General features: G+C 38.0%; 1 protein-coding gene and 1 pseudogene across 1 annotated transcript; one reads left to right on the top strand and one right to left on the bottom strand.

The window, feature by feature from the left end:
- The first annotated feature begins 942 nt into the window (after window positions 1-942).
- LOC123849251 (H/ACA ribonucleoprotein complex subunit 1-like) lies at window positions 943-8,823 on the top strand (annotated as a pseudogene).
- An 11,377-nt stretch (window positions 8,824-20,200) lies between these two features.
- Window positions 20,201-22,045, bottom strand: LOC123849107 (RNA polymerase II elongation factor ELL2-like). Its single transcript, XM_045881848.1, has one exon. The coding sequence runs from the start codon at window positions 22,043-22,045 to the stop codon at window positions 20,201-20,203; it is 1,845 nt and encodes a 614-aa protein (XP_045737804.1).
- Between the last annotated feature and the right edge of the window lie 3,908 nt (window positions 22,046-25,953).

Below are 25,953 nucleotides of genomic sequence, written 5' to 3'. Positions count from 1 at the left end.
CCTCTTTACAATTTGGTTTTAGCTCCTATTTTGTGGCCTATATCTGCTTACTTCATACATATGCTAGAATCCTATTTGGTTTGGTTCTCCTGAAACTCATTTTTACTTTCTTGAAATTACTCGCTTCACTGATTGACCAATTCCTGTTGACATGACATAATAGGACTTAAAACCATGCCTTTACTCACTATACTTTTCATTTGTCTTTTTTTAGTTTGTTTTCAGCTATCTATCATATAAACACACTTGAAGGCAAATTCTAATCTCCCTTGGTTCCTATCTATATTTTGAGGGTGCATCTCCCTCCCTTATGTCAGTTCTGTGAGGAAACTGGGATCCTTCAATACCCTTGACTTCTTTGCTTAAGTCAACTAGAATTGTTTTCCGTTGTTTGCAACCAAGAATTCCAAGCAATACTAAGATTATTACAATGAATGTGTTGCATGCCACAGATACCCAGAAATGCAGGGAAACGGAGATTAATTATCTTGCTTAGTGTGGATTGAATGCTGTGAAAGATCCCACTAATATTTATGGATACTCACCCAGTAGCCCATGTCATACAATGACAAAATAGATTATTAAATTAGGCATCTGGGCACCTAGAATGTGGTAATCATTGAAGGTAAAATTTGGGGGAGTGGTTGCCGCTTTTAGGACAATATGCAGAAATTCAAGGACCATGGGGTACAGATGGCTGCTTCCAATAGCTCTGGATACTTTATGGAAAAAGATCAAGATTCTCAAATCCCTAAATTCTAGTATCAAGGCAGGGATTTATATGACCATGAGCATGCTAAATGAATCTATTGTCTCTTGTATTTTATAGGGTTGAGTAAGAGGAAAACCAAATATGTAGTATGACCCTCTTAGCTGCCAAATCATAATTTCAGTTAAACCCCCAGCTTCCCTAATTCTCTATTGAGTGTTATGGCATTGAACATGAACAAGTTGGATATAGATAATAGGAAAGGTAATATCAACAGATACAGAGGTCTCCAGGTATTACCAAACCCAAACTCCCACAGCCAAATTATCCCAGACTCCCTTAACAAATAGAAGTATCCTCTCTATCCTCTTCCTTGCAGATCCTAACACTATCATTGGGGAGTTACCTCCTGACAAAAGCCAATGCTCCTCTTTGTCTAATAATAGAGCCAGATCCCAGTATTCTCTGGGAGATTAATTAAAAAGTTTAATGCTAGAACACAAGTCAGATACAACATAGATTACAGGACTTTTCTAATTTGTAAAAGAAAAGCATTTTTATATTGGGTCAAAATTATCAGTACAGGTGTCCTTTGCAGATGGGCTGGCAGAAAGTTAAGATTGCTTCTGTTTGCCCAGTTGGTCGACTAAAAAGTCTCAGTACTAGGAGTCATGCTAAATATAATTAAAATGTTAGCAATTCCTAGATATAATGTATGGAATGAACCTGATGAGAAAGATTTGCTTTGTGTGCCCTTCCCAGGTGTACCTACTTATGCCCCCAGAGGGAGTTGAGAGGACATTCCCTTCACCACAACCTTGAAAAATATATTCATGATAGTGTCTTTAAAAAGATCTTTATGAGACTGCTCTTTCCGGCAATATATTAAGTAACTTTAAAGTCACTCCAGTATAGAATGGATCGATAGGCCAGATAAAATATCAAACACAACTTAATGCGTATCCAAACTCACAATACATTAATGAAGAATCAAATGGAAAAAGCCAAGAACAGCACATGAAACTGAAGCTACCGTGGTATCTGCAGGTGTTTGTCTATCTGGATAACCAAGAGACTTATTAACCAGCCAAGTAAAGGAAAGGATTCGAGCCTTGAGCCTCATAGGAAGGAATTAAGGCTAAAATCTTCTGTAAAAATCTGGGATTCTGAAAAGTCTACATCTTCCATGAAAAGATGGACTTGGGAGAAAATCCACAAGACAGTAAAAAAAGATAATAAAGAACTTTGTTTCATATTGGAGTCTAGGTGAAAAATAAGTCTCCTCTGACTCCTCTAACTCCTCTAACATTAGCACAATCAATCCTTAGGCAGGCAAAGGGGCTCAAATTTACATGCCCTCTGCAGCATGGGGGGGGGGGGGAGACACGAAATTAAAATCAAGTGTTTTTAATTGAGTATCATCCTGGTGTTCTTGGAAGAAACAAATGCTAATGTTCTCTGGAGAGATGGGTCCTTAACTCAGAATTTTTAGGATCTCCACAAAAAGAGCTGGATTCTATGAGTTTTTAGTCCCCAAATACATAATAGGCCAGAAGATAACCCACTTCCAAACAAAATCAGCAGAAACAATAAACTCTATAATTAGCTCAGAATCTATATTTAACGGAATTATCTAATACAAAATCTAAAATTTAGTGTATTTATATTTAAACAAATAAAAGATAAGATGAAATACATGATCTAAAAAAAATTAAAATGAAATACATGAAAGAGAAGAAGGATATTCTTTTTAAAAAGATTATTGGTATTTATAAAAGAGCCAAATGGAATTTCTAAAATTTAAAAGAAAAAAGTCCTAATAATTAAAAAGCTACTAAAGGTATTTTTAAAAAAAAAAAAAACTGTGGGCTAGGCTATTCAGTTCAACACTCCAGAAACTAAAGAAGCTGGATCTATACACACAGATCATATCCCCTGCTGCCGTTTTCCCCCAGCTCTGTTGAGATATTATTGACATATAACATATGTAAGTTTAAGGTGTACAGTGTGATGATTTGATACACAGACATCTTGTGAAACAAAATGTCCCCACACCTTCTTAGTATCAAATAACTAATGAGAAAATATGAAATTAACAAGGAAAATGGTAACCCTGAAAATAAATGGACATGAAAGCCACATTTGTCCTAAAAGTTACTTAGAGATTTTGGAAAACTTAATTTGAACTTTTATTTTGAAGACATCAATGGTCTAAATAAAACACAGGCCAAAAATAAAATAGTAACAATTATAAAATATTTCAAACTGAATGTTAATGAAAATACTACATATCAGAATTTAGGGAATGCGGTTAAAGCATTATTAAAGTAAATTTATTGCTTCAAATCCATATTTGAGAGAAAATTACTTCAACCAAAATGATATCCTGTGGTAGATTGAGTACAGAAACAGATTATGTGGACTTAACTGGCTGTTCTTAATCCGCGTGCTAAAAAGAGGTTTGCAAAATGTAAAAAAAAGTCCCTTTCCCCATTGCTTTTGTTGTGTTTTGTTTTGAAAACATACTCTTCATTAAAATATTTTAATACCATGTAATGGGCTTGTTATTTTCAAATGAAATGGCAGAAATATCAATTTTTCAGTTTACTATCTAATATGGCATGTTTACATATACACATATTTGGGGTTCTTCTTAATTATTTATAAGAGTTTAAAGAGGTCCTAAGGTGGGCGCCTGGGTGGCTCAGTGGGTTAAGCATCTGCCTTTGGCTCAGGTCATGATCCCAGGGTCCTGGGATTGAGTCCCGCATCAGGCTCCCTGCTCAGCGGGAAGCCTGCTTCTCCCTTTCCCTCTGCCTCCCCTGGCTTGCGCTCTCTCTCCCTCACTCTGTCTCTCAAATAAATAAATAAAATCTTTAAAAAAAAAAAAAAGGAGGTCCTAAGGTGTTGGAGGTCCAGTGTTGGAGAACTGCTACCCTAGGAGAAATTCTTGAACCAAGGCATATGTTAAAGTATGTCTGTAGCAACAATATTTATAATATTTACAACAGCCCCACCAGAAAAAATGGATACAAACACACTAAGAACTTTGATACATTTTGTCACATTGTTCTCCAGAAACCTTGTACAAATTTACATTTCCCCCAGCAATGTATGAAAGGACCCATTTTCTCATATCCATGCCAATCCTAGTATTAGCACTTTTCATTTTCTGATGTTTCTTTTTTTTTTTTAAAGGAGATTTATTTATTTATTTTAGTGGGGGAGGGGCAGAGGGAGAGGAGAGAGAGTCTTAAGCAGACAACACTGGCTGCCGAGCTCCAACTGGGGCTCCATCTCACGACCCTGAGATCATGACCTGAGCAAAGTCAGAGGCTTAACCGCTGGCACCATCCCTACTTTCTGAGGTTTCAAATGTGATAGCTGTTGTTCTAATCTTCATTCCTGTGATAATTAATCAGGTTAAACACTTTGCACTTTGCATATGCTTCCTGGTTATTTGTATTTATCTGCTTGTGCATTGCTTAGTCATATCATTTGCCATTACTCCAATCAGGCTGTTATGTGAGATCACACACACACACACACACACACACTTTGAATAACCCATGGATGCAGAATTATGATTTTAAGAAGACTGACCTCAAACACTAAACCCACTATACACAGAAAGCTGCACAGAGTTTACAATTAGCAACTGCTTTTGAGGAGGTTTAGGGTTAAGCCTCAAATGTAAAGCAAATTTAAGTTGGTTATAAAACTCAATGTCAATGTAAGAATGATTGTTGAATAGACATAGTAAATATATGATATCTACATTATATTAATATGGCCCAAGAAATCCAGAAGTTGATGGGAGATAAAACCTGCTCTATACTTTTTCTTCCATGTAGGAAGAAAAATATTAAACAAATAATTATACAAATAAAATGCCTTGAAAACATAGCAGTTGTAATCTCTGTGCAGCTCTTTAGCATCCTAGTTGCTAATCTCTGCTGAGTCCCTTGGAGTCTCACCCTATATTTGTGCAGCTCTGGAGTGAGCCAACTATATATTTTGTGAGAAACACAGATTGAGGAAGCTCCATTGTGTGGTTCTGTCCTCTCTAGAGATTTGCCCCCTCAGTATCCATTCACCCTGACAGCCTCAGACCCTGACTTCTATAGCTTCAGTCCAGTAAGACTGCTACTTATTCCCAGCAAACTGCACAAGAAAAACTAAGTAAAGGTGAAGACTGTCTTTGCGTGCTTCCCTTCATTCAGGGACCATATCCCTTTAGAGACTCGCCTCCTCTTCTGTTCCAGAACAACTCAGTCCTAAAGAATGAGATGAGACAAGCAAGGCAGGTTTTCATGCCTGGCATCTGGAAGAAGCTATGTGGCATGAAGAAGGCTATCAGAGCAAGAGTAATGTGGAGTGGGCATTACCATGGAAGAGAGGCCCAACAGGGGGTATGAGAAACCAAATGGAAGAATGAAGGCATCTGCAAAAGAAGGATGCCTAATGCAGTCTGTCAGAGCCCCAGCAGAGTGAGTGAGGATGGCATCCAAAGGGCATCATCAGCACGGTGTAGTAGATCTTAGAGGCAAGAGGTCTGGACCTGATTCCTGGCTCTGTTACTTCATCTATGACCTTGGCAACAGCATTTAATCTCTTGGCTACTTTGTTGGTAGCATGAGCTAAATATACTGACCTTGTCTATCTCTGATGGTTGATATGAGTTTAAAACACAATTGAGACACTCTAAGGTAGTATAAATGAAAGTACACTGATAATGGTAAGACAATATACAAATAAGTTATTGTCTATTAGTAATAATTTTTTTTTTCAGAATAATCAAAAAACATCTTACAAAATATATCACTGATCAATATTGAGTTCTTTTTCAAAGGCTTTGTGTAACTCCCCAGCAAACAGAGCACAGGCTTTGGACTTTGTATGACAGCCCTGCCAGCTACATGATATTGAACCAGTTACTTAACTTTATTTTATTTTATTTTATTTAAGATTTTATTTATTTATTTGACAGAGAGAGTCCCCAAGAGAGGGAACACAAGCAGGGGGAGTGGGAGAGGGAGAAGCAGGCTTCCCACTGAGCAGGGAGCCCGACGCGGGGCTCCATCCCAGGACCCTGGGATCATGACCTGAGCCAAAGGTAGATGCTTAACGACTGAGCCACCCAGGCGCCAGCAAGTCTGTTTATTTAAAATGTGAAAGGCTGGGCGCCTGGGTGGCTCAGTTGGTTAAGCGACTGCCTTCGGCTCAGGTCATGATCCTGGAGTCCCGGGATCGAGTCCCGCATCGGGCTCCCTGCTCTGCAGGGAGTCTGCTTCTCCCTCTGACCCTCCCCCTTCTCATGTGCTCTCTCTCTCATTCTCTCTGTCTCAAATAAATAAATAAAATCTTTAAAAAAAAATGTGAAAGGCTGACATTTTTAGTCAATAGTTTCAAATGTTAATGTTGTGTTAATCTGGGAGCAAATCATTTCCTATTTAAACGGATTGATTTTGTTCAGGCGAGAGCTGTAATCTCTAATGATGTGGTAAGTCACTTAGAAATAATTCGAATAGCTATGGAACCAAAGGTTCTGTCACCGAAAGAGATCAGTCAATGGTTTTGGAAAAAGGTTTTGTAGAAAATATATGTTGGTTAGTGCACATTTATTGTCCTTGTTTATAAATAGAATCTCTTTGGGCTAATAACATGATTCTAAATCAGTACAAAAAGCCATGGCAAGGAAAATGGTAAAGAGGAGTATACTTGCCCGACCTTGCAACAAAATTTCTCCTCTTCCCAGAAATTGCAACTATTCCTGAATTGTTAGACTATCAGAAAGAGAATCAAGAAGCAGTCCTTATAAGAAAGATGCATACTTGGTGTGATGATGCAGCCTTTAAACAAATACTTTACCGGCCACATCTGTTTGGCTTCTCTGACTTTTAGTTATAATTGCCTTCAACTCTCATAAAATACTCTAAAGGTATTATGCTTACGCACAAAGAAAATACAAACCATTGTTTCTTATAATGATCCTCCCCTAATACACACACACACATACACACACACACGCACCATATAACTTATACAATGAGGCTCTGTAGCAACAGGGACAGAGGCAGAGACAACCAGTGAACTGACTTACTGAGGACAGCATTGCCAACACATTAAGTACAAGAATGTTTTGTGGCAATATTTGAGACATACTACTACCAAAACAATGTACTGTTTGTGTGAAATCCAAATTTAACAGGCCATCCTGTTTTCTTTTTTGTTTGTTGTTATTGCTGCCCTTGTTGCTTTTATTTTGTTTTATTTTGCTTTGTGGCTAAATCTGTCCACGTTAACTCAGCTTTACTCTATTGTTGGCTCCGCTACTTATTAACACTATGATCTTCATTGAATCACTTTCCCTTGGATTGTCAAATTCTTCAGCTAACGTAAGGATTCCAGTTTTCATTTTTATATTTCCACTTTGAGGAAAATCTCCACACTTAATGATCCACTTCCAGGTCAGTCACAGGTGACTACTAAACAATTAATTGATTATCTGAACAAATGTTACAATTTGGTAAGTGATTAAAATTAGCCATAATGGCTTCAGGTATTTGGAGGACGATGATGATACTGAATTAACAGTCAACATTCTGTCTTTGTAATGACCTTGAAAATGGCCAAGTCCCCCCCACCAAACTATCTATAAGATGTTTTAATTATATTCTCCTTCTTCCCTCCCCAAAATCTCCTCGCTTCAAATATCTATAAATGGTTACAACGGGGAGTGGTCAACACCCTGTCTTTGTAATGACCTTAAAAATGGCCAAGCCCTCCAGGCTTTTCTGGAGATTTTATCTCTTAGCTCACTGTCACTCTCTAATACTACCCCAGCCATAATTCATGGTAATTTCATTATTCACATGGGTAATTCTTCAAACACCCTGAAATTTCATTTGACTTCCTCTTCCCAAATGTTCTTTTTTCACCTTATCTTATCCCTCTACTCCCATAGGTATATGCTAGACCCTGTCATAACCAAAGATGTAACCACTCCAGAGTTTCAGTTTCAAACACCTCATTCTGTCTACCATGTTCTATATTTGCAGTTCATTTCTGCCAGTACCCCAACTCCAATTATCCTCTCCCCACCAAGGCTCATTACCCTTAGTAACTTTTCACTCATTTCTACCTAGCTTAAATTCCACAGTCCATCCGTATGATAGACATTAATATAACTGGTTTTCCTCTACTTCTGGAAACCCAGAAAGATTGCCATTCTAAACCTCTTAAGGTTAGGCAAGGCTCTGAATGCTGCTAGGCAATTGTAATATATTTCTGTAATTCACTCCTTCCCTCACTGTCATAGAAACCTATTTTCTGCATTATCCTTCCATTTCAGATATCCAACAATTTCTTCTCCACCTTTACTTTCAGCTGATAACATTGCTTGGGGGAAAATAAGGAGGGGAGAGACAGACAGATAGATAGATAAAGAAAGAAGTTCAGAAAAGAACTTTACAAGCTATCACAATATATATCATGTCCCTTCCCATAAATATACACATATGCTAGGCCTTTCTTCCTGTCAGTATTGGCACATTGTCCATGCTCTGCTCTAAAGTTATCTCCTCTACTTTTCCCCAAGACCCTAACTTAGAAAATAACATCACTCTTTCGTGGCCGTGGAGGCTTTAACAAAGACCAAGACCAAGGCCCTCTGGAACATATCATTTTATTAGGAGAGTTCCTGCATCCCTGTGAAGACAACACAGTTTATAAATGTACTACAGACGAAAAGAACATGCCTTATTTCAATGCCCCAGTTTATTTAGAGACAAAGAACAACTTGGTAGAGTGGATGAAATATTTGGGCAACTTAGAGATTTTTATTTTTCCGTGAAGTTGTCAGAAAATATGAAGGCATCTTCCTTTAAAAAAAAAAAAAAACTGCAGAAGTTCTATACAGACCTGAATAAACTGCTACCACCACAGAGGTTTTTACCCCTCGACCTCCAGGTGAGAAGGGACCTCCAAGAGATGGTGGCAGGGGAGGCCAAGGAGGGGGGAGGGGAGGAGGTGACAGAGGCGGAAGACAAGGTGGAAGTGGAGGCTTCAGAGGAGGAAGAGGTGGTGGTGGTTTCAGAGGGAGAGGACATTAAGTATAACAGTTGACATGATCCACGTCTATGGATCAGAAACTTGTTACCTGAGCAAGTCTTGAAGAACTGGTCATTATGTGACACTGGAACTAAAATGTCAATGCCGTGCAAAAATGAGCACAACAGAATAGGCAATTCTGCTCTAAAAGAGTACAGACAAGTGTTTTAATGTTCTGTACAATGATTGAAACTCTGTGGGTACTTACTAAATGGTCAGTTGGCATTTGAAGCATACTTGGAATTTTTAAAATAAAGTATGTTATTTCTTTAAGTTAAAAAAGAAATAACATCACTCTTTCAATTATCCCCACTTTCCAGAATCATTCTAATTTCCTTCTCTGTTGGATTCTTCCCATCAGCATACAAACATGCTATAATTTCTCCTACTATCTTAAAACACTTCTGACCCTACATCTGTTGTAGCTATCACCCTTCTTCTCTGGTCCTCTTAATGCCAGAGTTCTTCAAAAGACTTGACTGCACTTGAGACCTCCAATTCCTCTCCTCCCATACTTTCTTGAGTCCATTCCAATCAGAATCAACCCCACCATTACACCAGAATTGTAGTAGTCAATGTCACAAATAACCTTCATGTATTTAAATCCAATCATTGTTGCACTCCTCATCTTATTTGCCCTATCAGCATCATCTGACATGGTTGGTCATCTCTCCTTTCACAGGGTCTTCACTTTGCTCCCATGACACCATGCTATTCTAGCATTCTTTTCATGGCTATCTCAAAATAATTATTTCTGAGTTTTTTAAAGGTGATGATGGTTGTGGCAGACCCTAAGATGGCCCCCACTGATCCCACCTCCTGATATCCATGTCTTTATGTAATCCGCTCCCTTTGAGTGTGGGTGGAATTTGTGGCTTGCTTTTAGCCAATAGAGTATGGCAAAGTTGATATGATGTCACTTCCATGGTTATGTTATATAAGATTATAACTTCCATCTTGCTAGCAGATTCTTTCCCTTGCTAGCTTTAGTAAAGCCTGCTGCCAAGTTGTGAGCTGCCCCATGGAGATGCCCACATGGCAAGAAACTGAGGTCTACATTCAGCCAACTTCTTGGAAGGAACTAGAAATGGTCATTTCTCTTCAGTCTCCTTAGCCAGTTCCTCCCCATCTTACCAAATTTCCAAGGGTGGGAGTACCTCAGGGCTCATTTCTTGAATGTTCTATTACTTATTCAGTGATCCTGTCTAGTCTTGCAGTTTTAAATGTAACTATACACCGATGACTCCAAAATACATATCTCTACATATCTCCATCCAGGACCTCTCCTCTCAAGTCAAAACTTATATATGCTCTTGGACAAATAATGGCAAACCATGGTCTTTATCTTTCCCCCAAGTCTGTTTTTCACACAGGTTTCCCCATCTCAGCATCATCTTTCACATTTCTCAGGCCCCAGCCTTGGAGCTATCATCAACTCTCTCACATCCCACATCCAACCTATTAGGAAAAATATATTTCATATACCTTCAGAATACCCACAATTTAATCATTTCCTGCACTTCTTCCACTAATTCTATACTAAAGCAAGCTGCCACTACTTTTCATCTGAATTATTCTAGTAGCATCCTCACTACTGACCCTCTTTCAATTCTTTATAGTATATTCTAAACACAGCAGCTGGAGTAATCTTTCTAAAATTAAGTAGATCATAACATTCCTCCACATAAGACCTTCTAGTGTCCTTTCATCTCACTCGGAAAAACCAAAGCCTTTACCATGTCTATAAGGCCTTACATAATCTATTTATTATCTCTCCCACAACTCAGTTACTTACTGTGTTTCAGAAACACTGGTGTCCCTGATGTTATCCAAACACTTCAGAAACTTATTTCTCTTTTGTGGCTACTGCATTTGCCCTTCCCTATGCCTAAGAATGCTATTTCTCCAGATATCTGAATGACATATTCTTTTGCCTCCTTTAAATCTTGTTCAAATGCCAACTTCTCAGTAAAGTTTTCCCTGACCGCCCTATTTAAATTTGGCCTATATGGTATCATAGTCTCATCCCCTGGATACATAGGTCCTCTGTCAAACTTGTTTTTATATTATTAGGATAGTTGTGTGTTTGGTAAAGCTATTCAACTATTAATATAGATGAAATTTATCACTTAAAGGTATTCATGAAGTGGTTATTGGATTTGACTTCTGCATACTGAAATGAATGTTTGCTGTAATGCCTAATTTTGTCAGATATACACCGCTGAATATATTCATCATTAATAAGACACACACACTATACTTTAAAAATTGTAAATAGTCAAGGTCTCCTTTCAATAGATCACTCACATATGTCAACTTGGCATTTTTCTATTTACACGTTTTCATTATGCTAGTGCGGGACTTACAACACAGCAGTGCAATTTACCAACTCCAGAGAAGGCCATCTCTTGGCAAGGCAAGGGGAACTAACCTGATATCTATTTTCACTCTAAGTACCAATTCATGTGAAAGGCAGTGCAGCTGAATAACAGCAGAGTAGGGGTCAGGAGGCCTAGATTCCATTTCTAACTCCTGCCACCATCTTTCTGTGTTACTTTGGCCAGTGGTTCTGAATTTGGGCCTCTTTTGTGCCCCCAGGGAATATTTGGCAATGTCTGGAGACATTTTTCATAGTTCTGACTGGGCATTTGTTACTGGGATCTAACAAATAGAGGCCAGAGATGCCGCTTAGCATTCCACAATGTGCAGGACACTTCCACCCCCATGACAAGGAATTATCCATCTCAAAATGTCAGGCATGCCAAGATTAAGAAACCCTAAAGTAAGCAAATCACTTGATTTCTCTGGGTTTTGGTTTTCTCATCTGTAAAATATTTTAGTCCTGTCTCAAAGACTATCCACTGATAAGCACAAAATAATAAGCTGTACTCATGGGAGAGTATGAAGACATTGAATACAGTTCCAAATAATTTAGAAACAGCATTTCTTTTCAGACCCATTTCAGAAGAAGCTGATGCAAAGACAGGGTAAACGAGTTGCTTGAGAAAATCTGGCAAAGGTATAGAATGCTGGTCTCTGGGCTTCCGGTCAACTGGACTGCCAACTTCATCACGTGGCTTCCAAGAGCCAGTATGACATTGTCAGCAACGCCTGACTGAAAATGTTTGCTGAAGTTTTGGTCACAAACTACAACAAAACCTGTTTTTATTCTTTCATCTGTATAGGCTAGGTAAAATTTTTCTTCTCGGTTTTGAGTTGCCTTCAGAATCCTCAGACTCTTGAGTTCATCAAACAGTCCACTTGATTTTCTTCCATGTTGCTAACTCAAGTGTTTCTCTCTAAATCCCAAGCCACAGGATCATTAAATAATTGATTGCATAAGTCTACCTTTTGATTTTTACAGGTCAGTATCAAAAGTTTCATGTCCCATGGAGATCTGTTAAGGAAAATGATAATATTGTGTAGCATATTTTATTAATCTAATGCTGACATGATTAATCTCTTATTAAGGAATTAACCATATATACAGGATCCTGTGAATTATAGTCACTTTCCAAGTACTTTGAGAAGAATAAGCCCAAATACACGGGCTTTTCACACTACACCATCAGAAGTTCGGTAAAGATGCAATTTACGATGCTTAGCTGTTTAACATGTTTGTACGGTTTATATATGCTTCTGCTGTGAGAAATAGATGAAAAGATTTTAGAAGGCTGTCATATCCAGGTAACCAAGGTTCTCTGATGGCTTCATGGGAAGCAAGGTTACCAATTATCTCTACGTTGAAGCTGAATTATCCTTATCAGAACCAAGTGCCGCAATGAGAAGATTCAAGATAGTGATACCAATTGTTCCTGAGCTAGCTGTGCCAGATACTTGATCTCAATTTGAAAGTCACTCCTTATTTGACAAGAAGTGTCACTGGAACAGGTAGGTGAGACCATCACTACTTCTGTTTTATGTTTTAGTGGAAGTTAATTTGAGATGTTGTGAAAAGAAAAGGCAGAAACATGCTTTTCAGTTTCAACACCTTTAATGCATGAGGAAAGCCAACTTTGTATCAAGTAAGCACCTAATTAGACAAATGGCAGTCAAGGACATGGATCTGAGAAGGGTGATTTTAAGTCAGGTTTCGATAGCTCATCTTCTTGAAAGGAGGACAGGTAGTCCATTGAAGGGATAGCTTGTTAGACTAACAAAGAGATGTTATTCTAAACCTCAGTTATACCTGGGAAGGACTCATGTTTGCCTGAAGAGAAAATAGGAGAAAACTTCATTGCATTATTGCCAAAGATTACTCCAATTGAAATTGGGAATTGATTAACTTTAAAATTCTAATGTTATACTTTGCACAGGAAGCATGGACTTAGACTAAAAAGAGGATGCATATTACGCAAATGCTTTAAAGTCTTACAAAACATAAGAGAAACAATACGTTCAACCAATGTTATAAGGACCAATTTAAGGGGCAAGAAATTAAAATGAAAATATCAAATATGTGACTAGCAACCCACATAGTATAATAGGTGTATATTCTGCTAATATCTCAAAATTATTTTCTGTAAATTAGATGGCTAATAATACTTTTTTGTTTTTTACTCAGGCCTCAGGACTTCTAAAACATTACTTCATTCCAAGTATATAACACCAGCAAAACCCACAAAAATAATGTATGTTGGTGACAGTAAAAACTGTAGAGATAATAGTGCCAAAATTTATTAATGATTTCTTAATCAAAAGAATGAAGTGAAAGTTTGATGAAACCTAAAAGATAAACAGAGCAGATTCATCATTCACTGAAATTGATTATCATTATGTAAAATAAAACCAGCACACACATTCTGGACATCAAATAAATTTCAGTTTGGCATCAAAATCATCTACTTTGAAAAAAAAATCATCTACTCTGAGAAATGCTTCCTAATCTACCAGAGGGAAATGAACAGTTAAATATCCCATGAGTTTATATCTTTCAGATGGAGGTGATAATGTCACAAAACATTCCAGACTTTTATTACATAAAGATCTAATCCACCTAAGAATACTCATTTGTCAGCGACAAAGTTACTGAAAATTTCATGTGGAATTCAGATATTCAATACTTTTTTTAAAAAAGATTTATTTATTTATTTGAGAGAGAGAGAAAGTAGGGGGAGGGGCAGAGGGAGAGAATCTTTAAGCAGACTCCCCACTGAGTGCGGACCCGATACAGGACTCATTCTCACAACCCATGAGATCATGACCTGAGCCAAAACCAAGAGTTGGTCGCTCAACTGACTGAGCCACCCAGGCATCCCCACACAATTTTTTAAAAAGATTTTATTTATTTATTTGCGAGAGAGAGAGAGTGAGAGCATCAACAGGGGGGAGAGGCAGAGACAGAAGCAGACTCCCTGCTGAGCAGGGAGCCCTATGAAGGGCTCCATCCCAGGACCCTGAGATCATGACCTGAGCTGAAGGCAGATGCTTAATCAACTGAACCACCCAGGTGCGCCCCCATACCTTTTTAAATTAAGTAAATACATTGAAAATTTCTGGAGCTGGAATCAATGTATAGTTTTGATTTGTGTTGGAGAAGGAGCAGGGATCCTAGTACAGTCATGCAGGATTCCCATAGTTCTGCATTTTCATGCTGCTCTGTGGGGAGCTGACCTTAAGTATCCTGATTTCTCTGTATGATTTGAAACTGTGGATTACCTTCTTGCTTGGCTCCCAGGCATTGAAGTTTCCATTTCTCTTCTCTGGCCATTCTGCTCACTTCTGTTCCTCCTTTTATATTCTAAATGTTTGTGCCTTTCCCAGGACAGAACAAGTCATTGACTCATTGTCTTACTTAGCAATTATACTCTCTTATTTCATAGCTTCAACTACCACTACTATTAATGGTCTCTCATGCCACCCGACACAGATAATACATCTATAATAGCTCTTCTGTCTAATGTGGTCATCACTACAGTGTCAGATCAACATATTCCCCTCATATGACTTCCATGAGAAACCTCGGCAAAGGAAAATAGAATGCTGGCCCCCTGAGTCACCAGTCAACTGGACTGTCAAACTTATTATACTGCTTCAAAGAGGTGATGTGACACTGTAAGAAAACGCCTGGCTGGTATGTGTGCTTAGGTTTTGGTCATGAACTAGAACAAGACCTGTTTTTATTATTGTATCTGTACAGCCTAGGGGAAGCTTCCCACCGCAAATTTATATTGACTTCAGAGACCTCATGCACCTGAATTCATCAGACAATACATTTGATATCTTTTCCATGTTTCTAACTTAAGTGTTTCTCTATGGATCCCAAGTCATAGTAAATATTCCTTGTTCTGTTGATAACTTTGAAGTTAATCCCCCTGCCCTCTGATTTGCAATACACACATGTCCACATTTAACAGGAGGAAGTAATCATAACAAGATCAGCTCTTTTATTGAGTGCTTACCTTGCACTAGGCACAATAATCATATGAGTATTATTATTACCAAAATACAGACAGGACAACCAATCTCCAGAGCTATTGTGTAATTTCTCCAGTTATATAGGAAGTGGAAGAGTCAAGATTCAACCCTAGTTATGAATTCAGAACCTAGTCTCCTGCCACAATGCTATAGAAGGCAATGAGTCTTTGTTACTGTTTTGATTATCTACTCATTTGAATCTCTGTCAGTAGCATAACTGCTTGGACTTCCTCACATAGAAGTTTTAAATTAGACAGAAATGGGATTAAATCTCAGGTCTCATTACCTAGTCCCACAACTTTGGTCAAAACACTATAACTCTACAAGCCATAATTTTCTCCTCTGTAAATTGACATAATAATACCTATCTCACAGCATTGGGATGAGACTTAAGTCAGAAAATTATGATAAAGAACTGAGTGTAGTGCCTGGAATATGCTCCATGATAGATACCTCTTATGATTATTGTTCCCCATCCTTGTTACCCAACATCATCAGCTTCCCCCCAGTCATAGCAGTATACGACGTGGATGGAACTGGAGGGTATTATGTTGACTGAATTATCTCTTTACATACTCTAAGAAATCTGCCCAAAGGCAGGAACTGTATTATTAACCAATTTTCTCAAGCACCCAGTCTACTGCCTGGCACTCAGATCCAATTTTCCTCCCAGTTGCCATAGAACACTTTGACTGTCCATGAAGACATTACCTTTGTTTGTTCTGAATGTCAGGCGATACCCACCCCTCCAGGCATTTGTTGGCTTCCCAGTATCTTAGCTAATGGAACCTTTAGTATTGTGTTGTTAAACACTGACACCTCCAAACAGTCCCTTCTGGCAGGACTTTCCTGATCAGTTACAGCCCCTGTCGCCCAGTACAGAGGGATATGCCCCTCTATGGGACAAGACAATTCCTATATGAGGGCATCAGCAATCAGAGCAGCTATGACTTGGGAGAAGGACGCAGAGAGTGCAGAGGTTGGACACTCTTGGATACAGCTTTTTGAGCTGAATTTGACATACTCTATTGGTCATCATGGAAAAAGAAGGTCAAAGCATATGCCTTGTCAAGCAAAAGAAGCCACCTTGCCCTTTGAGAAACAGCACAGAAGTACTAAAGCATGTAAGATAACTTTTGAGGTTACTTGTAGGGAATACAAATATAAATGCTAATAAATGAATATGTAGCAGAGGCATTCATAACTTTTGATGAGTAAAGATGATTCAGAAAGATGTTTTAATGGAATCAGTCAGTAAATTAAAATGGTATTTTCATTTTCAAAGCGAGGGGGAGTTTTAATCAAACACATGCTAATAATTTAATAATATTGATATATACTGATTTAAAAGAACATTGAATCAAAATGTTTACTTTTTCAAAGGCCATCTCCTGTGATATGACTTTTTGAGACCTAAATTGGGAGATATTCTGATTGTACAAATTGATATTTTATAGAGCAGGGGTTGTCTCCAGGTGTTTTATAAGAAAATGAATGTCTTTTTGTTCATACAGTAATGTGAGGAATGATGTAATAAACTGGTTAAAAGAGGTAATACTGAAAATGGTTATATGAAAAGAATTACTTGAGTTTTTTGAAGATGATGATAGTTACGGCAGACAGACTCTGAGATGGCCCCCAGTGATCCCACCTTCTGATATTCATGTCCTTATATAATCTTCTCCCTTTGAGTGTGGATGGAATTTGTGGCTTGCTTTTAACCAATAGAGTATGGCAAAGGTAATAGGATGTCACTTCCATGATTACGTTACATAAGATTGTAACTTCCATCTTCCTAGCGGACTCTTTAATAAAGCCCACTGCCAAGTTGTGAGCTACCCCATGGAGATAACCACATGGCAAGGAACTGAATTCTATGTCTGGCCATCATCTTGAAAGCAACCAAGGCTCTAGCCCAAAGCTCAAAAGGAATTGACTGATTCATGTCAATAACTCCAGAAGTGATATTGGAAGTGGATCCTTCCCCAATTGAGCCTCAGATGAGACCCCAGCCTTGACCAACATCTTAAATGCAGCATCATGAGAACCCTGAAGCAGAGGAACCACCAGAAACTGTGCAACAATACATAAGTGCCTGTCATTTTGAGTAGCTAAGTTTGTGGCAGTATTACACAACAGAATAATAGTAATTAATTGCAATTGTCATTTAGTAAGTGTCCAGTACACACCAAACATCCTGCTGTGTGGTAATATAGGTAACCAGCTAGCTAGCTACCTTTATGGTATGTAGGTAGGTAGGTAGGTAGGATGTTTTATATTTCAAAAAATAGCATTTATGAGAGTAATAAAAATAAAATTAGGAAGCAAGCCAGTGATTTCTATTACTATTTTAAATACTATTTCTTTGGTGTGAAATTATTTATGCACATTTTCTAGTTGCACTTTTAACATCTTCACCTCCCCTTTTAAGTCCATATATCTCCAGTCTGAATTATTACAATATTATTTATAAAGAAACAACTTTCTTCTGACAAAACATGGTACCTATCACAAAGATAAGAGAGCTAGAAGATAAGAGAGCTAGAAGTTAGGTCAGGAGAAAATATACAGATGGAAATATGGAGAGGAAAGATAGGAATTACAGAAATGACCAAAAGAGACATAAGGAAAATGAAAAGAAAATGAGAAAACATGGGGGAGAAGCAATACTTACAGATATATTAGTAGAGAATTTTCCAAGCCTAATGGACTGCATCAAACCATGGTTTCAGGAAACACTCTGAACCCCGAGCAGGATAAATAACAAAAATCACAACTAGATACATTTCAGTAACACTGCTGAAAACCAAAGACAAGAAGACAAACATAACACATAGATAGAAAAAAAACACATGACCATCAAAGGAGGAACAACGAGATTGACAGCTAATTCCCTCCACGTGAATAAAACAGCCAAACAAAAGTGGAATTATATTTTTATACTGCCAAGAAAACTAACCACCAGCTTAGAATTCTGTATTTAGTTAACCTGTCCTTTAAAACTAAAGATCAATTAAAAGCACATGCACACTAAACTGAAAGGATTCACTTCCAGAAGACCCTACATTAAAGGATAAAGGGAGCTTTTGAAGAAAAAAGAAAATCATCTCAGTCAGAAATAAGAAAATGGAGGAAAGCCTGAGAAGCAATGGAAAATGCATATAAATCTAAATAACTATTGACCATACAAAGGCATTAATAAATTCCCGTGGGGTTTAAAAGACATAGAAAATGAAAACACATGAAAATAAGCACACACATGATAGAAAGAGGTAAATATGGAAAAAGTGTTCACTGCAACATTGCTTATAATAACAACAAATGAGAAACAACCCAATCTCTAATAACAAGAGGATGGATAACTAAATGATGCTGAGGTCACATGATGACCCAGCATATAAGCGAGAAACCTCATAAGCTACAGCTTTATACCTAAGCATAAAGAAATCCCAGAAGCATAAGAATGAAGAAAATGAGGTGATGACTACATATAGTGTGCCATCATTTTCATAAAGATTTAAAAACTGAACAATATACTGTTTAGGGATGCTTATAAATATAGTGGACGTATTCAAAAAGAAAAGCAAGGGAAAGATAAATGTAAACTTGAGGAGGTGTTTACCACTTTGGGGGAGGGAGGGACACAGGATAGATGAGAGGAAAACAAAGGTATTGGCAACGGTATTGGGAATGTTCTAATTCCCAGTTTGGTTGGTAAGTTTATAAGTTTTCATTTTATCATTAGGTTTCCTAGCGTACGCAACTTATTCTTTGGTATGTACCAACTGTCTTTGGGATGGTGGAGACAAACATCTAATAAAGACAATACTCAAATTTGGGAAAATATTGAAAATCTTAGATTTGTAGGGTGCCTGGGTGGCTCAGTTTGGTTAAATGTCTGACTCTGATTTCAGCTCAGGTCATGATCTCAGGGTCCTGAGATTGAGCCCCAAGTTGGGCTCCATGCTGGGCATGGAGTCTGCTTAAGATTCTCTCTCTCCTTCTCCCTCGGCACCTCCTCCCCCACAAAGAAAACTTAGATTTGTAAACATGTTTCCTATTTGAAATGACAGTGCTTTGAAAAGACAACTTAATTGAATTGTTACTTCAAAATCTTTGCATGTTTGGGGGTGCCTGGGTGGCTCAGTCAGTTAAGCGTCCAGCTCTTGATTTTGGCTCAGGTCATGAACTCAGTGTTGTGAGATCAAGCCTGGCATCAGGCTCCGTGCTGGGTGTGGAGCCTGCTTGGAATTCTCTCCCTCCCTCCCTCCCTGTCCCTCCTCCCCACTCACATGCTCTCTCTCTCTCAAAAGTCTTTGCATGTTTGACCACATCACGTGTGTTCCCCAAGATAAATACAAGTAACATATTTAAGCAAGGTCAAAAATAAACTTAATGAAATGAAAATGTGTACTGTTTGAAGAAATTGTGGTATTTTGCACAAATTTCTAAATGTCTATGTTTTAAGGTTGCTTTTGCATTAAAGATTTAAAAAAGACACTAGCGTTTCGTATTACTCATTGTAAGTTTTTATTTTTATTCAAAAGCATTTCATATTACTCATTATAAGTTTTTATTTTTTAAATGTGTACAAGTTTTATTCCAAGATACTGGATCCTTGATATTTTTTTAAAAAGGAAGTGAAAACACACATTTTATGTGTAAAAGGGATCAGATGAAACAGCTTTGAAGGTACAAAGCAAAGTAAAAGGAAGTGAAAAGTAAATAAAGAAAAATTAAAATAACATAAAATTAAAATAAACATAAATCAACATAAAATCAAATAAACAAAAATATCAAAAATGAAAACTAAAATCAAAAGGAACATAAAAAGGAAGGAAACTTAAAATGGTAATACTGCTTCAACAAAATGGTTTTATCCCTTTAGAATCCAGAGCAAGCAATTCAGCATGTTAAATAAATAAGCTCATATTTATTTATTCTGATCCTAGCTCTGTAGTGCTATGGTTTTACATGCTGCTGGTCATAATCATTTATTAATCTTTTAATGTGAACTAGCTTGTTATAAAGATACTGGCATCTGTGTTTTTCTGCACAATAATTGGGATTAGTCTGTTTCATCTTCTGATATTCTAGAGAGATTTTTTTATTAATATCCTGATATTCTTTTGAGTCTGGAGAAAGGTGCTTCCTCTTTGAATCAAGGTTAATAAATATTCTAGATAAAGTCAGCATCTTGGCATACAAGCTCTGATATTCATCATATTCTACTCTAAATTCCTGCTCATACTGCTGACGTTGCTCAGAGGAAACTATAGTGACATAGTTAGCCAAATAATCTGGGAGCCCAGAGGCTGCACCAGTCTTCCCAGAAGCAGTGCAAACCTCTTTAACTTCGTTTGAGTTTGGCTTTGCACCTTCACTTTGTCTTTCTGGATCTGTCTTCTGCCTCCCCATCATCTCAATATTGTACTCTCGGTTCTTTGCTTCACGTTCCACAAATGTATATTCAGACTTCTTATCAGACATCAAAGGTTTTTTCTCCACAGGCTCTGGATATATTTGAATTGAAATAGAGGGTAATGTTTTCAAGCGAGGACGTTTACCCCTCTGGTTCCCAAAGATTATTCTATTTTGACTAAAGCTGGCAACACGTGAACCTGGAGCCCCAGGTCCTTCTGCATCGCCACAAGAATTGCTGCTGGAACATGCAGGCTGAGGAGGATGTGAGGAGGGAAGGCGGGTTGTGGGCAGTGGAGGACGGGTGGAATGGGCAATAGCCTCAGAATGGCCTGAGAGCCCTACAGCAGATTTTGCTCTGGTGTTATTCAAATGGTCATTTGGTGTTGAGTGTATTGCAGTTGTCAGGCGAGATACTCTAACTTTTCTCTTCGATAAATTAATAACACCTGCACTGGAAAGCTGTTCCTGAGATATTTCAGCTGTACTAGAACCTACAGAAGATCCTGTGGAATTGGTACATGTCACGTTCTGAAATGCATCTACTCTTCTGGAAAGCACCAACTCCAATGACTGCCTCTCTAACTCATTATATCCCGGCCAGTCTTTTTGGAGCTCGTTAAAAACATAGTCCTTTAAGGTATATGAAAAATTCTGAGTATTCAGGTTGGCTACTTGGTGCAGAATTTCTCCAAGGGAGTTCTTTTCATTTTGGGTGATGCCGTCTTTCTGAAGCCGAACAAGCAGTTCAGGTTTCTTGTAGTCCTTCAATGCCAATAAGTGAATCACCCTATCCCTGTATGGTCTCGTGTGGACACTGCTAGCAACTCTTGACTTGCGAATTGTATATGCAGGGTTAATAGGAGCTGTTCTTTTTCTCTCAGGCACTGGATCTGGAGTGGCTTGAGGTGCTTTCCGAACTGGCCTTCTTTTCTCTAAGTATGGTTTTCTAATTATATTCCATTTGTCGCAGGTTCCATCCTCTTCCTGGATCCTTCTTTCTTGTGTCATCTGATAGGAGTTGGTTGTTTTACACATCATTTGATCCTGCATCAAGCTCAGGCAACTGAACTGTGAGGGGCTGTAGCTTGAGACAGTTTTTGGGGTATGGTCTTCCTGGTTGTCTTTATTCACATTTGACAACAAAAAGTTAAAGCTGTATACATCAGTGGGTGAATCATCTGGGGGGATTTCGATAAGCTCTTGGAATCCCTGGAACTGAAGAGAAGCTTGAGAGTCAGTTGCCCGAATGGCTGGTTTGGGAAGCTGCATAGGCAACACAGTGACATTGTCCTGCCTGGGCTCTAAGCCATCTCCCTCCATTACTGCCACCTCTCCTTCCTTGCTTATCAGTTTCCCCAGTGCTCTGCCTTCATAGGCTGCCATATAGTCATATCTGTGAAGATCAAAGTTCAAACAGTAAAGTACTTTAGAAAACGATAACTCTCCTTGGCAAATATATATATATATTTCTTACTGCTATCATTTCTAAAACTGTAATTCTAAAAGATTTTTCCCAACAGAACAAAGGCAAGAAGTGCCTGGTTGAGAGAGTACCTGAAGAGGTAAAGCTGGTTATAAAGATCTCATCACTTTCTGATGTTCTCCCTTTCACATTTTAGTCTGTCTTTAGGAGAAACTGTTACCCTAACTGGGAAGTGCTAAATTATTCTCTGAGCTCAGTGCATAAAAGTCATCTCCTCCCAGTAAATCCAACATCAAGCCGAGGTACTTGGTGCGGGGCTTAATAGGTGGTACAAGCTTATGGAACTAGAGGAGACGGCTTCCACACAGCATGATTAGAAGTAAATCCTCCTTGCATTTACTCTGACATGCAAGTGGGCTGTTGAGACCCTCTGGAGACTGGAGCCTGGCCCATCAACCGGGGCTCTCATTTCATAGCTAAATATATTATTTTGTATTAATAGTGTATAAAAGCCAAAATTTTAGAGGTACTTGTTTCTCTTTCTCAACTCTCTAACCATTACCAATGAGTGGAAGGAACTTTCATCTCCTTAGCTTGCCACTTGCATCCATTATTCTGCTTCTTTGCACTCCTCCCCCAGAGGATCCTCAGCAAATCACAGGATTATCCAGGTGAAATTGCCCATGCTGAAAAAAATCTTGCAGCTAGGCATTCTAGAGGTGTACAATTTAATCACACAATATACACAGATTATAAGAAATCATTCCAACCAGTTTCACACAAAAGATATTAGACACAATTCTTCTTCCTTTCCCCCTTCACATTCCCAGGCCATCTTATTTTCAGTTTTGCCTCCCTTAACTGCTGGCATCACTTTCCACCTTATCACTCATCTAGAAAAAGCTGAGCATCATCTTCTACTACTCCCTCAAACATACTTCTCATTAATCTTCCTCCAAAACACCTAGTCAGCCACCAAATTTCCCATTCATCCAATAGATAGTCATTGAGTATCACGTGCAGATAGTATTCTAGATGATTGAGGACATTGCAATGATCAAAAAACAGCAGCAAACAAAAAACCTTGCTCTCATAATGTCAACATACTTATCAAGTTTTTCTGCACAACATCTCAATCCACCCATTCTTCTATCATACCACAGCCATTGTCCTAATTTAGGCCAAGAACATCTTAGCCAATATTATGTACTCTTCTTAACTTGATTTCTTGCCTCCAATCTTTTCTTGTTCTAAACCTCATTCCAAATTATCAATAATGATTCCAACCAACTTTGCTTTAAAACAAGTGATGGGGGACTCCTGGGTGGCTCAGTTGGTTAAGCAACTAACTTCGGCTCAGGTCATGATCCCGGAGTCCCGGGATCGAGTCCCACATCCGGCTCCCTGCTCGGCAGGGAGTCTGCTTCTCCCTCTGACCCTCCCCCCTCTCATGCTCTCTCTCTCTCAAATAAATAAATAAAAATATTAAAAAAAAAACAAGTGATGGTTTCCACTACTTAAAGAATAAAATTAATGAAAAGGTGCTCAACATCATTAATTATCAGGAAAATGCAAATCAAAACCACAATGACATAGAACATTAGAATGGCTATGATCAAAAAGAGAAATAACAAGTGTTGGTAAGGATATGAAGAAAAGTGAATGCTTGTGCACTGTTCCTGGGAATGTAAATTGGTGCAGCCACTATGGAAAACAGTGTGGAGGTTCCTCAATCAATTAAAAATAGAAATACCATTTATCCAGCAATCCCACTTTGGGGTATGTACTCAAAAAAAAATGAAAATGAGATCTCAAAGAGATATCTCTACTCCCATGTTCATTGCATCAGTATTTACAATAGCCAAGACATGGAAAAAAGTATCTACCAATGGATGGATAAAGAAGACGTGATATATGTATATTCAACCATGAGAAAGAAGGACATTCTACAATTTGTGACAAGGATGGCCCTAGAGGGCATTGAGCTAAGTGAAATAAGACAGAGAAAGAAAAATACCATAACCATATGATATCACTTATATGTTGAATTTGAAAGAGCCAAACCCACAGAAACAGACTAGAATGGTATTACCAATAGCTGGGGGGTGGGGGTAGGGGAAGGGAGATATCAGTCAAAGATACAAACTTCCAGTTATAAGATGAATAAGTTCTCAGGATCTAATATAAGACACAGTGGTTATAGTTAATAGTACTGTATTATATAATTGAAAATTGCTAAGTGAATAGATCTTAAATGTTCTCACTACCAAAAAGAAATGGTAATTAGATGACATGATGCAGGTGTTGGCTAATGCTATGGTGGTAATTATTTTGCAATATATAAATGTATCAAATCAACATGCTGCATACCTTAAACTTATACAATATTATACATCAATTCTATCTCAATAAAGCCAGAAAAAGGGAGAAAAATTTAAAACACTTTGGGGTGGCATATGAGACCCTTCTTATTCTGTCCCCAACCTACCCTAAACTTTGTGCCATGTATCTAAATGCTACATTGATTTGTTTACTATTCTCTGAATATGCCCCCAAGTTTGTTCCTACAGCAGGCTTTCACTTGATAGTCCTTCTGCTTACTAATATTCTCCCCCAGATCTTTGCTTGCATTGCTCCCTTACTTTATTTGGAGTCCTTGCATGACCATTCTGTCTAAAATAGTCATATATGCACATACCCTCTCCAGTGCTCTCTTTCTACTATCTTCTCTTCTTTACAGAATACTTACTCCTTAAAATTATGTCACATATATCTGTTTATTTAATGTAAGTCACCCTTACCAGAATGTAAGCTTAATGCAAGCTTAGATTTTATCAGTCTTTTGCACTGTTGCGTCTCCAGTGCCTAGAACAGTGCTTGGCACACACAGTAAGTACTCAGTACATATTTGTTGAGCAAAAGAATACATCAATGCACTCTAGTTTTAAATCTCACTCATGCTGGGTTCAGCCAGATAATTTCTACTCAACCTTGGAAACCCAGCTCAAATGTCACATCATATAGAAAACTTGCCTCTCTTCAGAACTAATACTTCCCTTTATTACAATCCTAGAGCACTTTGTATTACCTCTGTGAAAAACACCACAAAGTGAATCATCTATTACTAATGTGTTTGTCACCTCCACTAGACTCTGGCCTCTACATCCCTGGCAAGTACACTTTACTCACATTTGCAAGACCCTTCCTTTTTGTCCCCAGTACCTCACTCTGGAAGTAGCAGGTGCATAGCAGAGGGCACCCTCTTGATGTTTGTCAAAAGAATTAATAATAGTAGTACCTTTGCGTTTCTCCCAGCAAAGATATATTACTGTCACATCAGGAAGTTATATGAAGTCTGTTAATGTCAGAGAAATGTTCTGTTCTTTAAGATGTTTTTCATGATTCTGTTAACTTCAGGGTATATTTGTATTTTAAAAAGTGAAATCACTGTTGCAGAGAGAATACAAAATATTTCCTCAGAAAACCAATGAACTGCTGAAGTATATTCGGCAATATAGTGTTCTAATGTATGCACAAATGCTTTGTTTGATTCTTCCTGGAGACCTCTAGTAGACACAGGAAGAAATAATATATCCTTCAGTCTCTTTAAGTCTGCAACCTTTGGGAGAATAAATAAGATATTTCTAGGGTAGTCCTGTGTCCAGTGGAAATAACAACAAAATATTCGTTAACACAAGACTGGGAAATTGGGGCACATTATGACAAAAAGTACAAAATGGTATTGATAGACATGAAAGAAGACTTGAAAACATGAAGAATTCATGATTTCTGAAAAGAAAGCGCCATACTGTAAGAATGCCAAGTATTTTTTAAAATTACTCATGAATTTAGTACAATTGCAATAACA

This window comes from Mirounga angustirostris, unplaced genomic scaffold, assembly GCF_029215605.1.
Source record: "Mirounga angustirostris isolate CCGP_5_RB_7025 unplaced genomic scaffold, mMirAng1.0.hap1 SCAF_11, whole genome shotgun sequence".
Lineage (NCBI taxonomy): Eukaryota > Metazoa > Chordata > Mammalia > Carnivora > Phocidae > Mirounga > Mirounga angustirostris.
Note: the sequence above shows the minus strand (reverse complement) of the source record. Positions and strands in the feature narration are given on the sequence as shown.

Bases quoted from the DNA above. Each gene is read 5' to 3' on its own strand.
- LOC123849107 (XM_045881848.1), bottom strand. From the start codon at position 22,045: ATGGCAGCCTATGAAGGCAGAGCACTGGGGAAACTGATAAGCAAGGAA.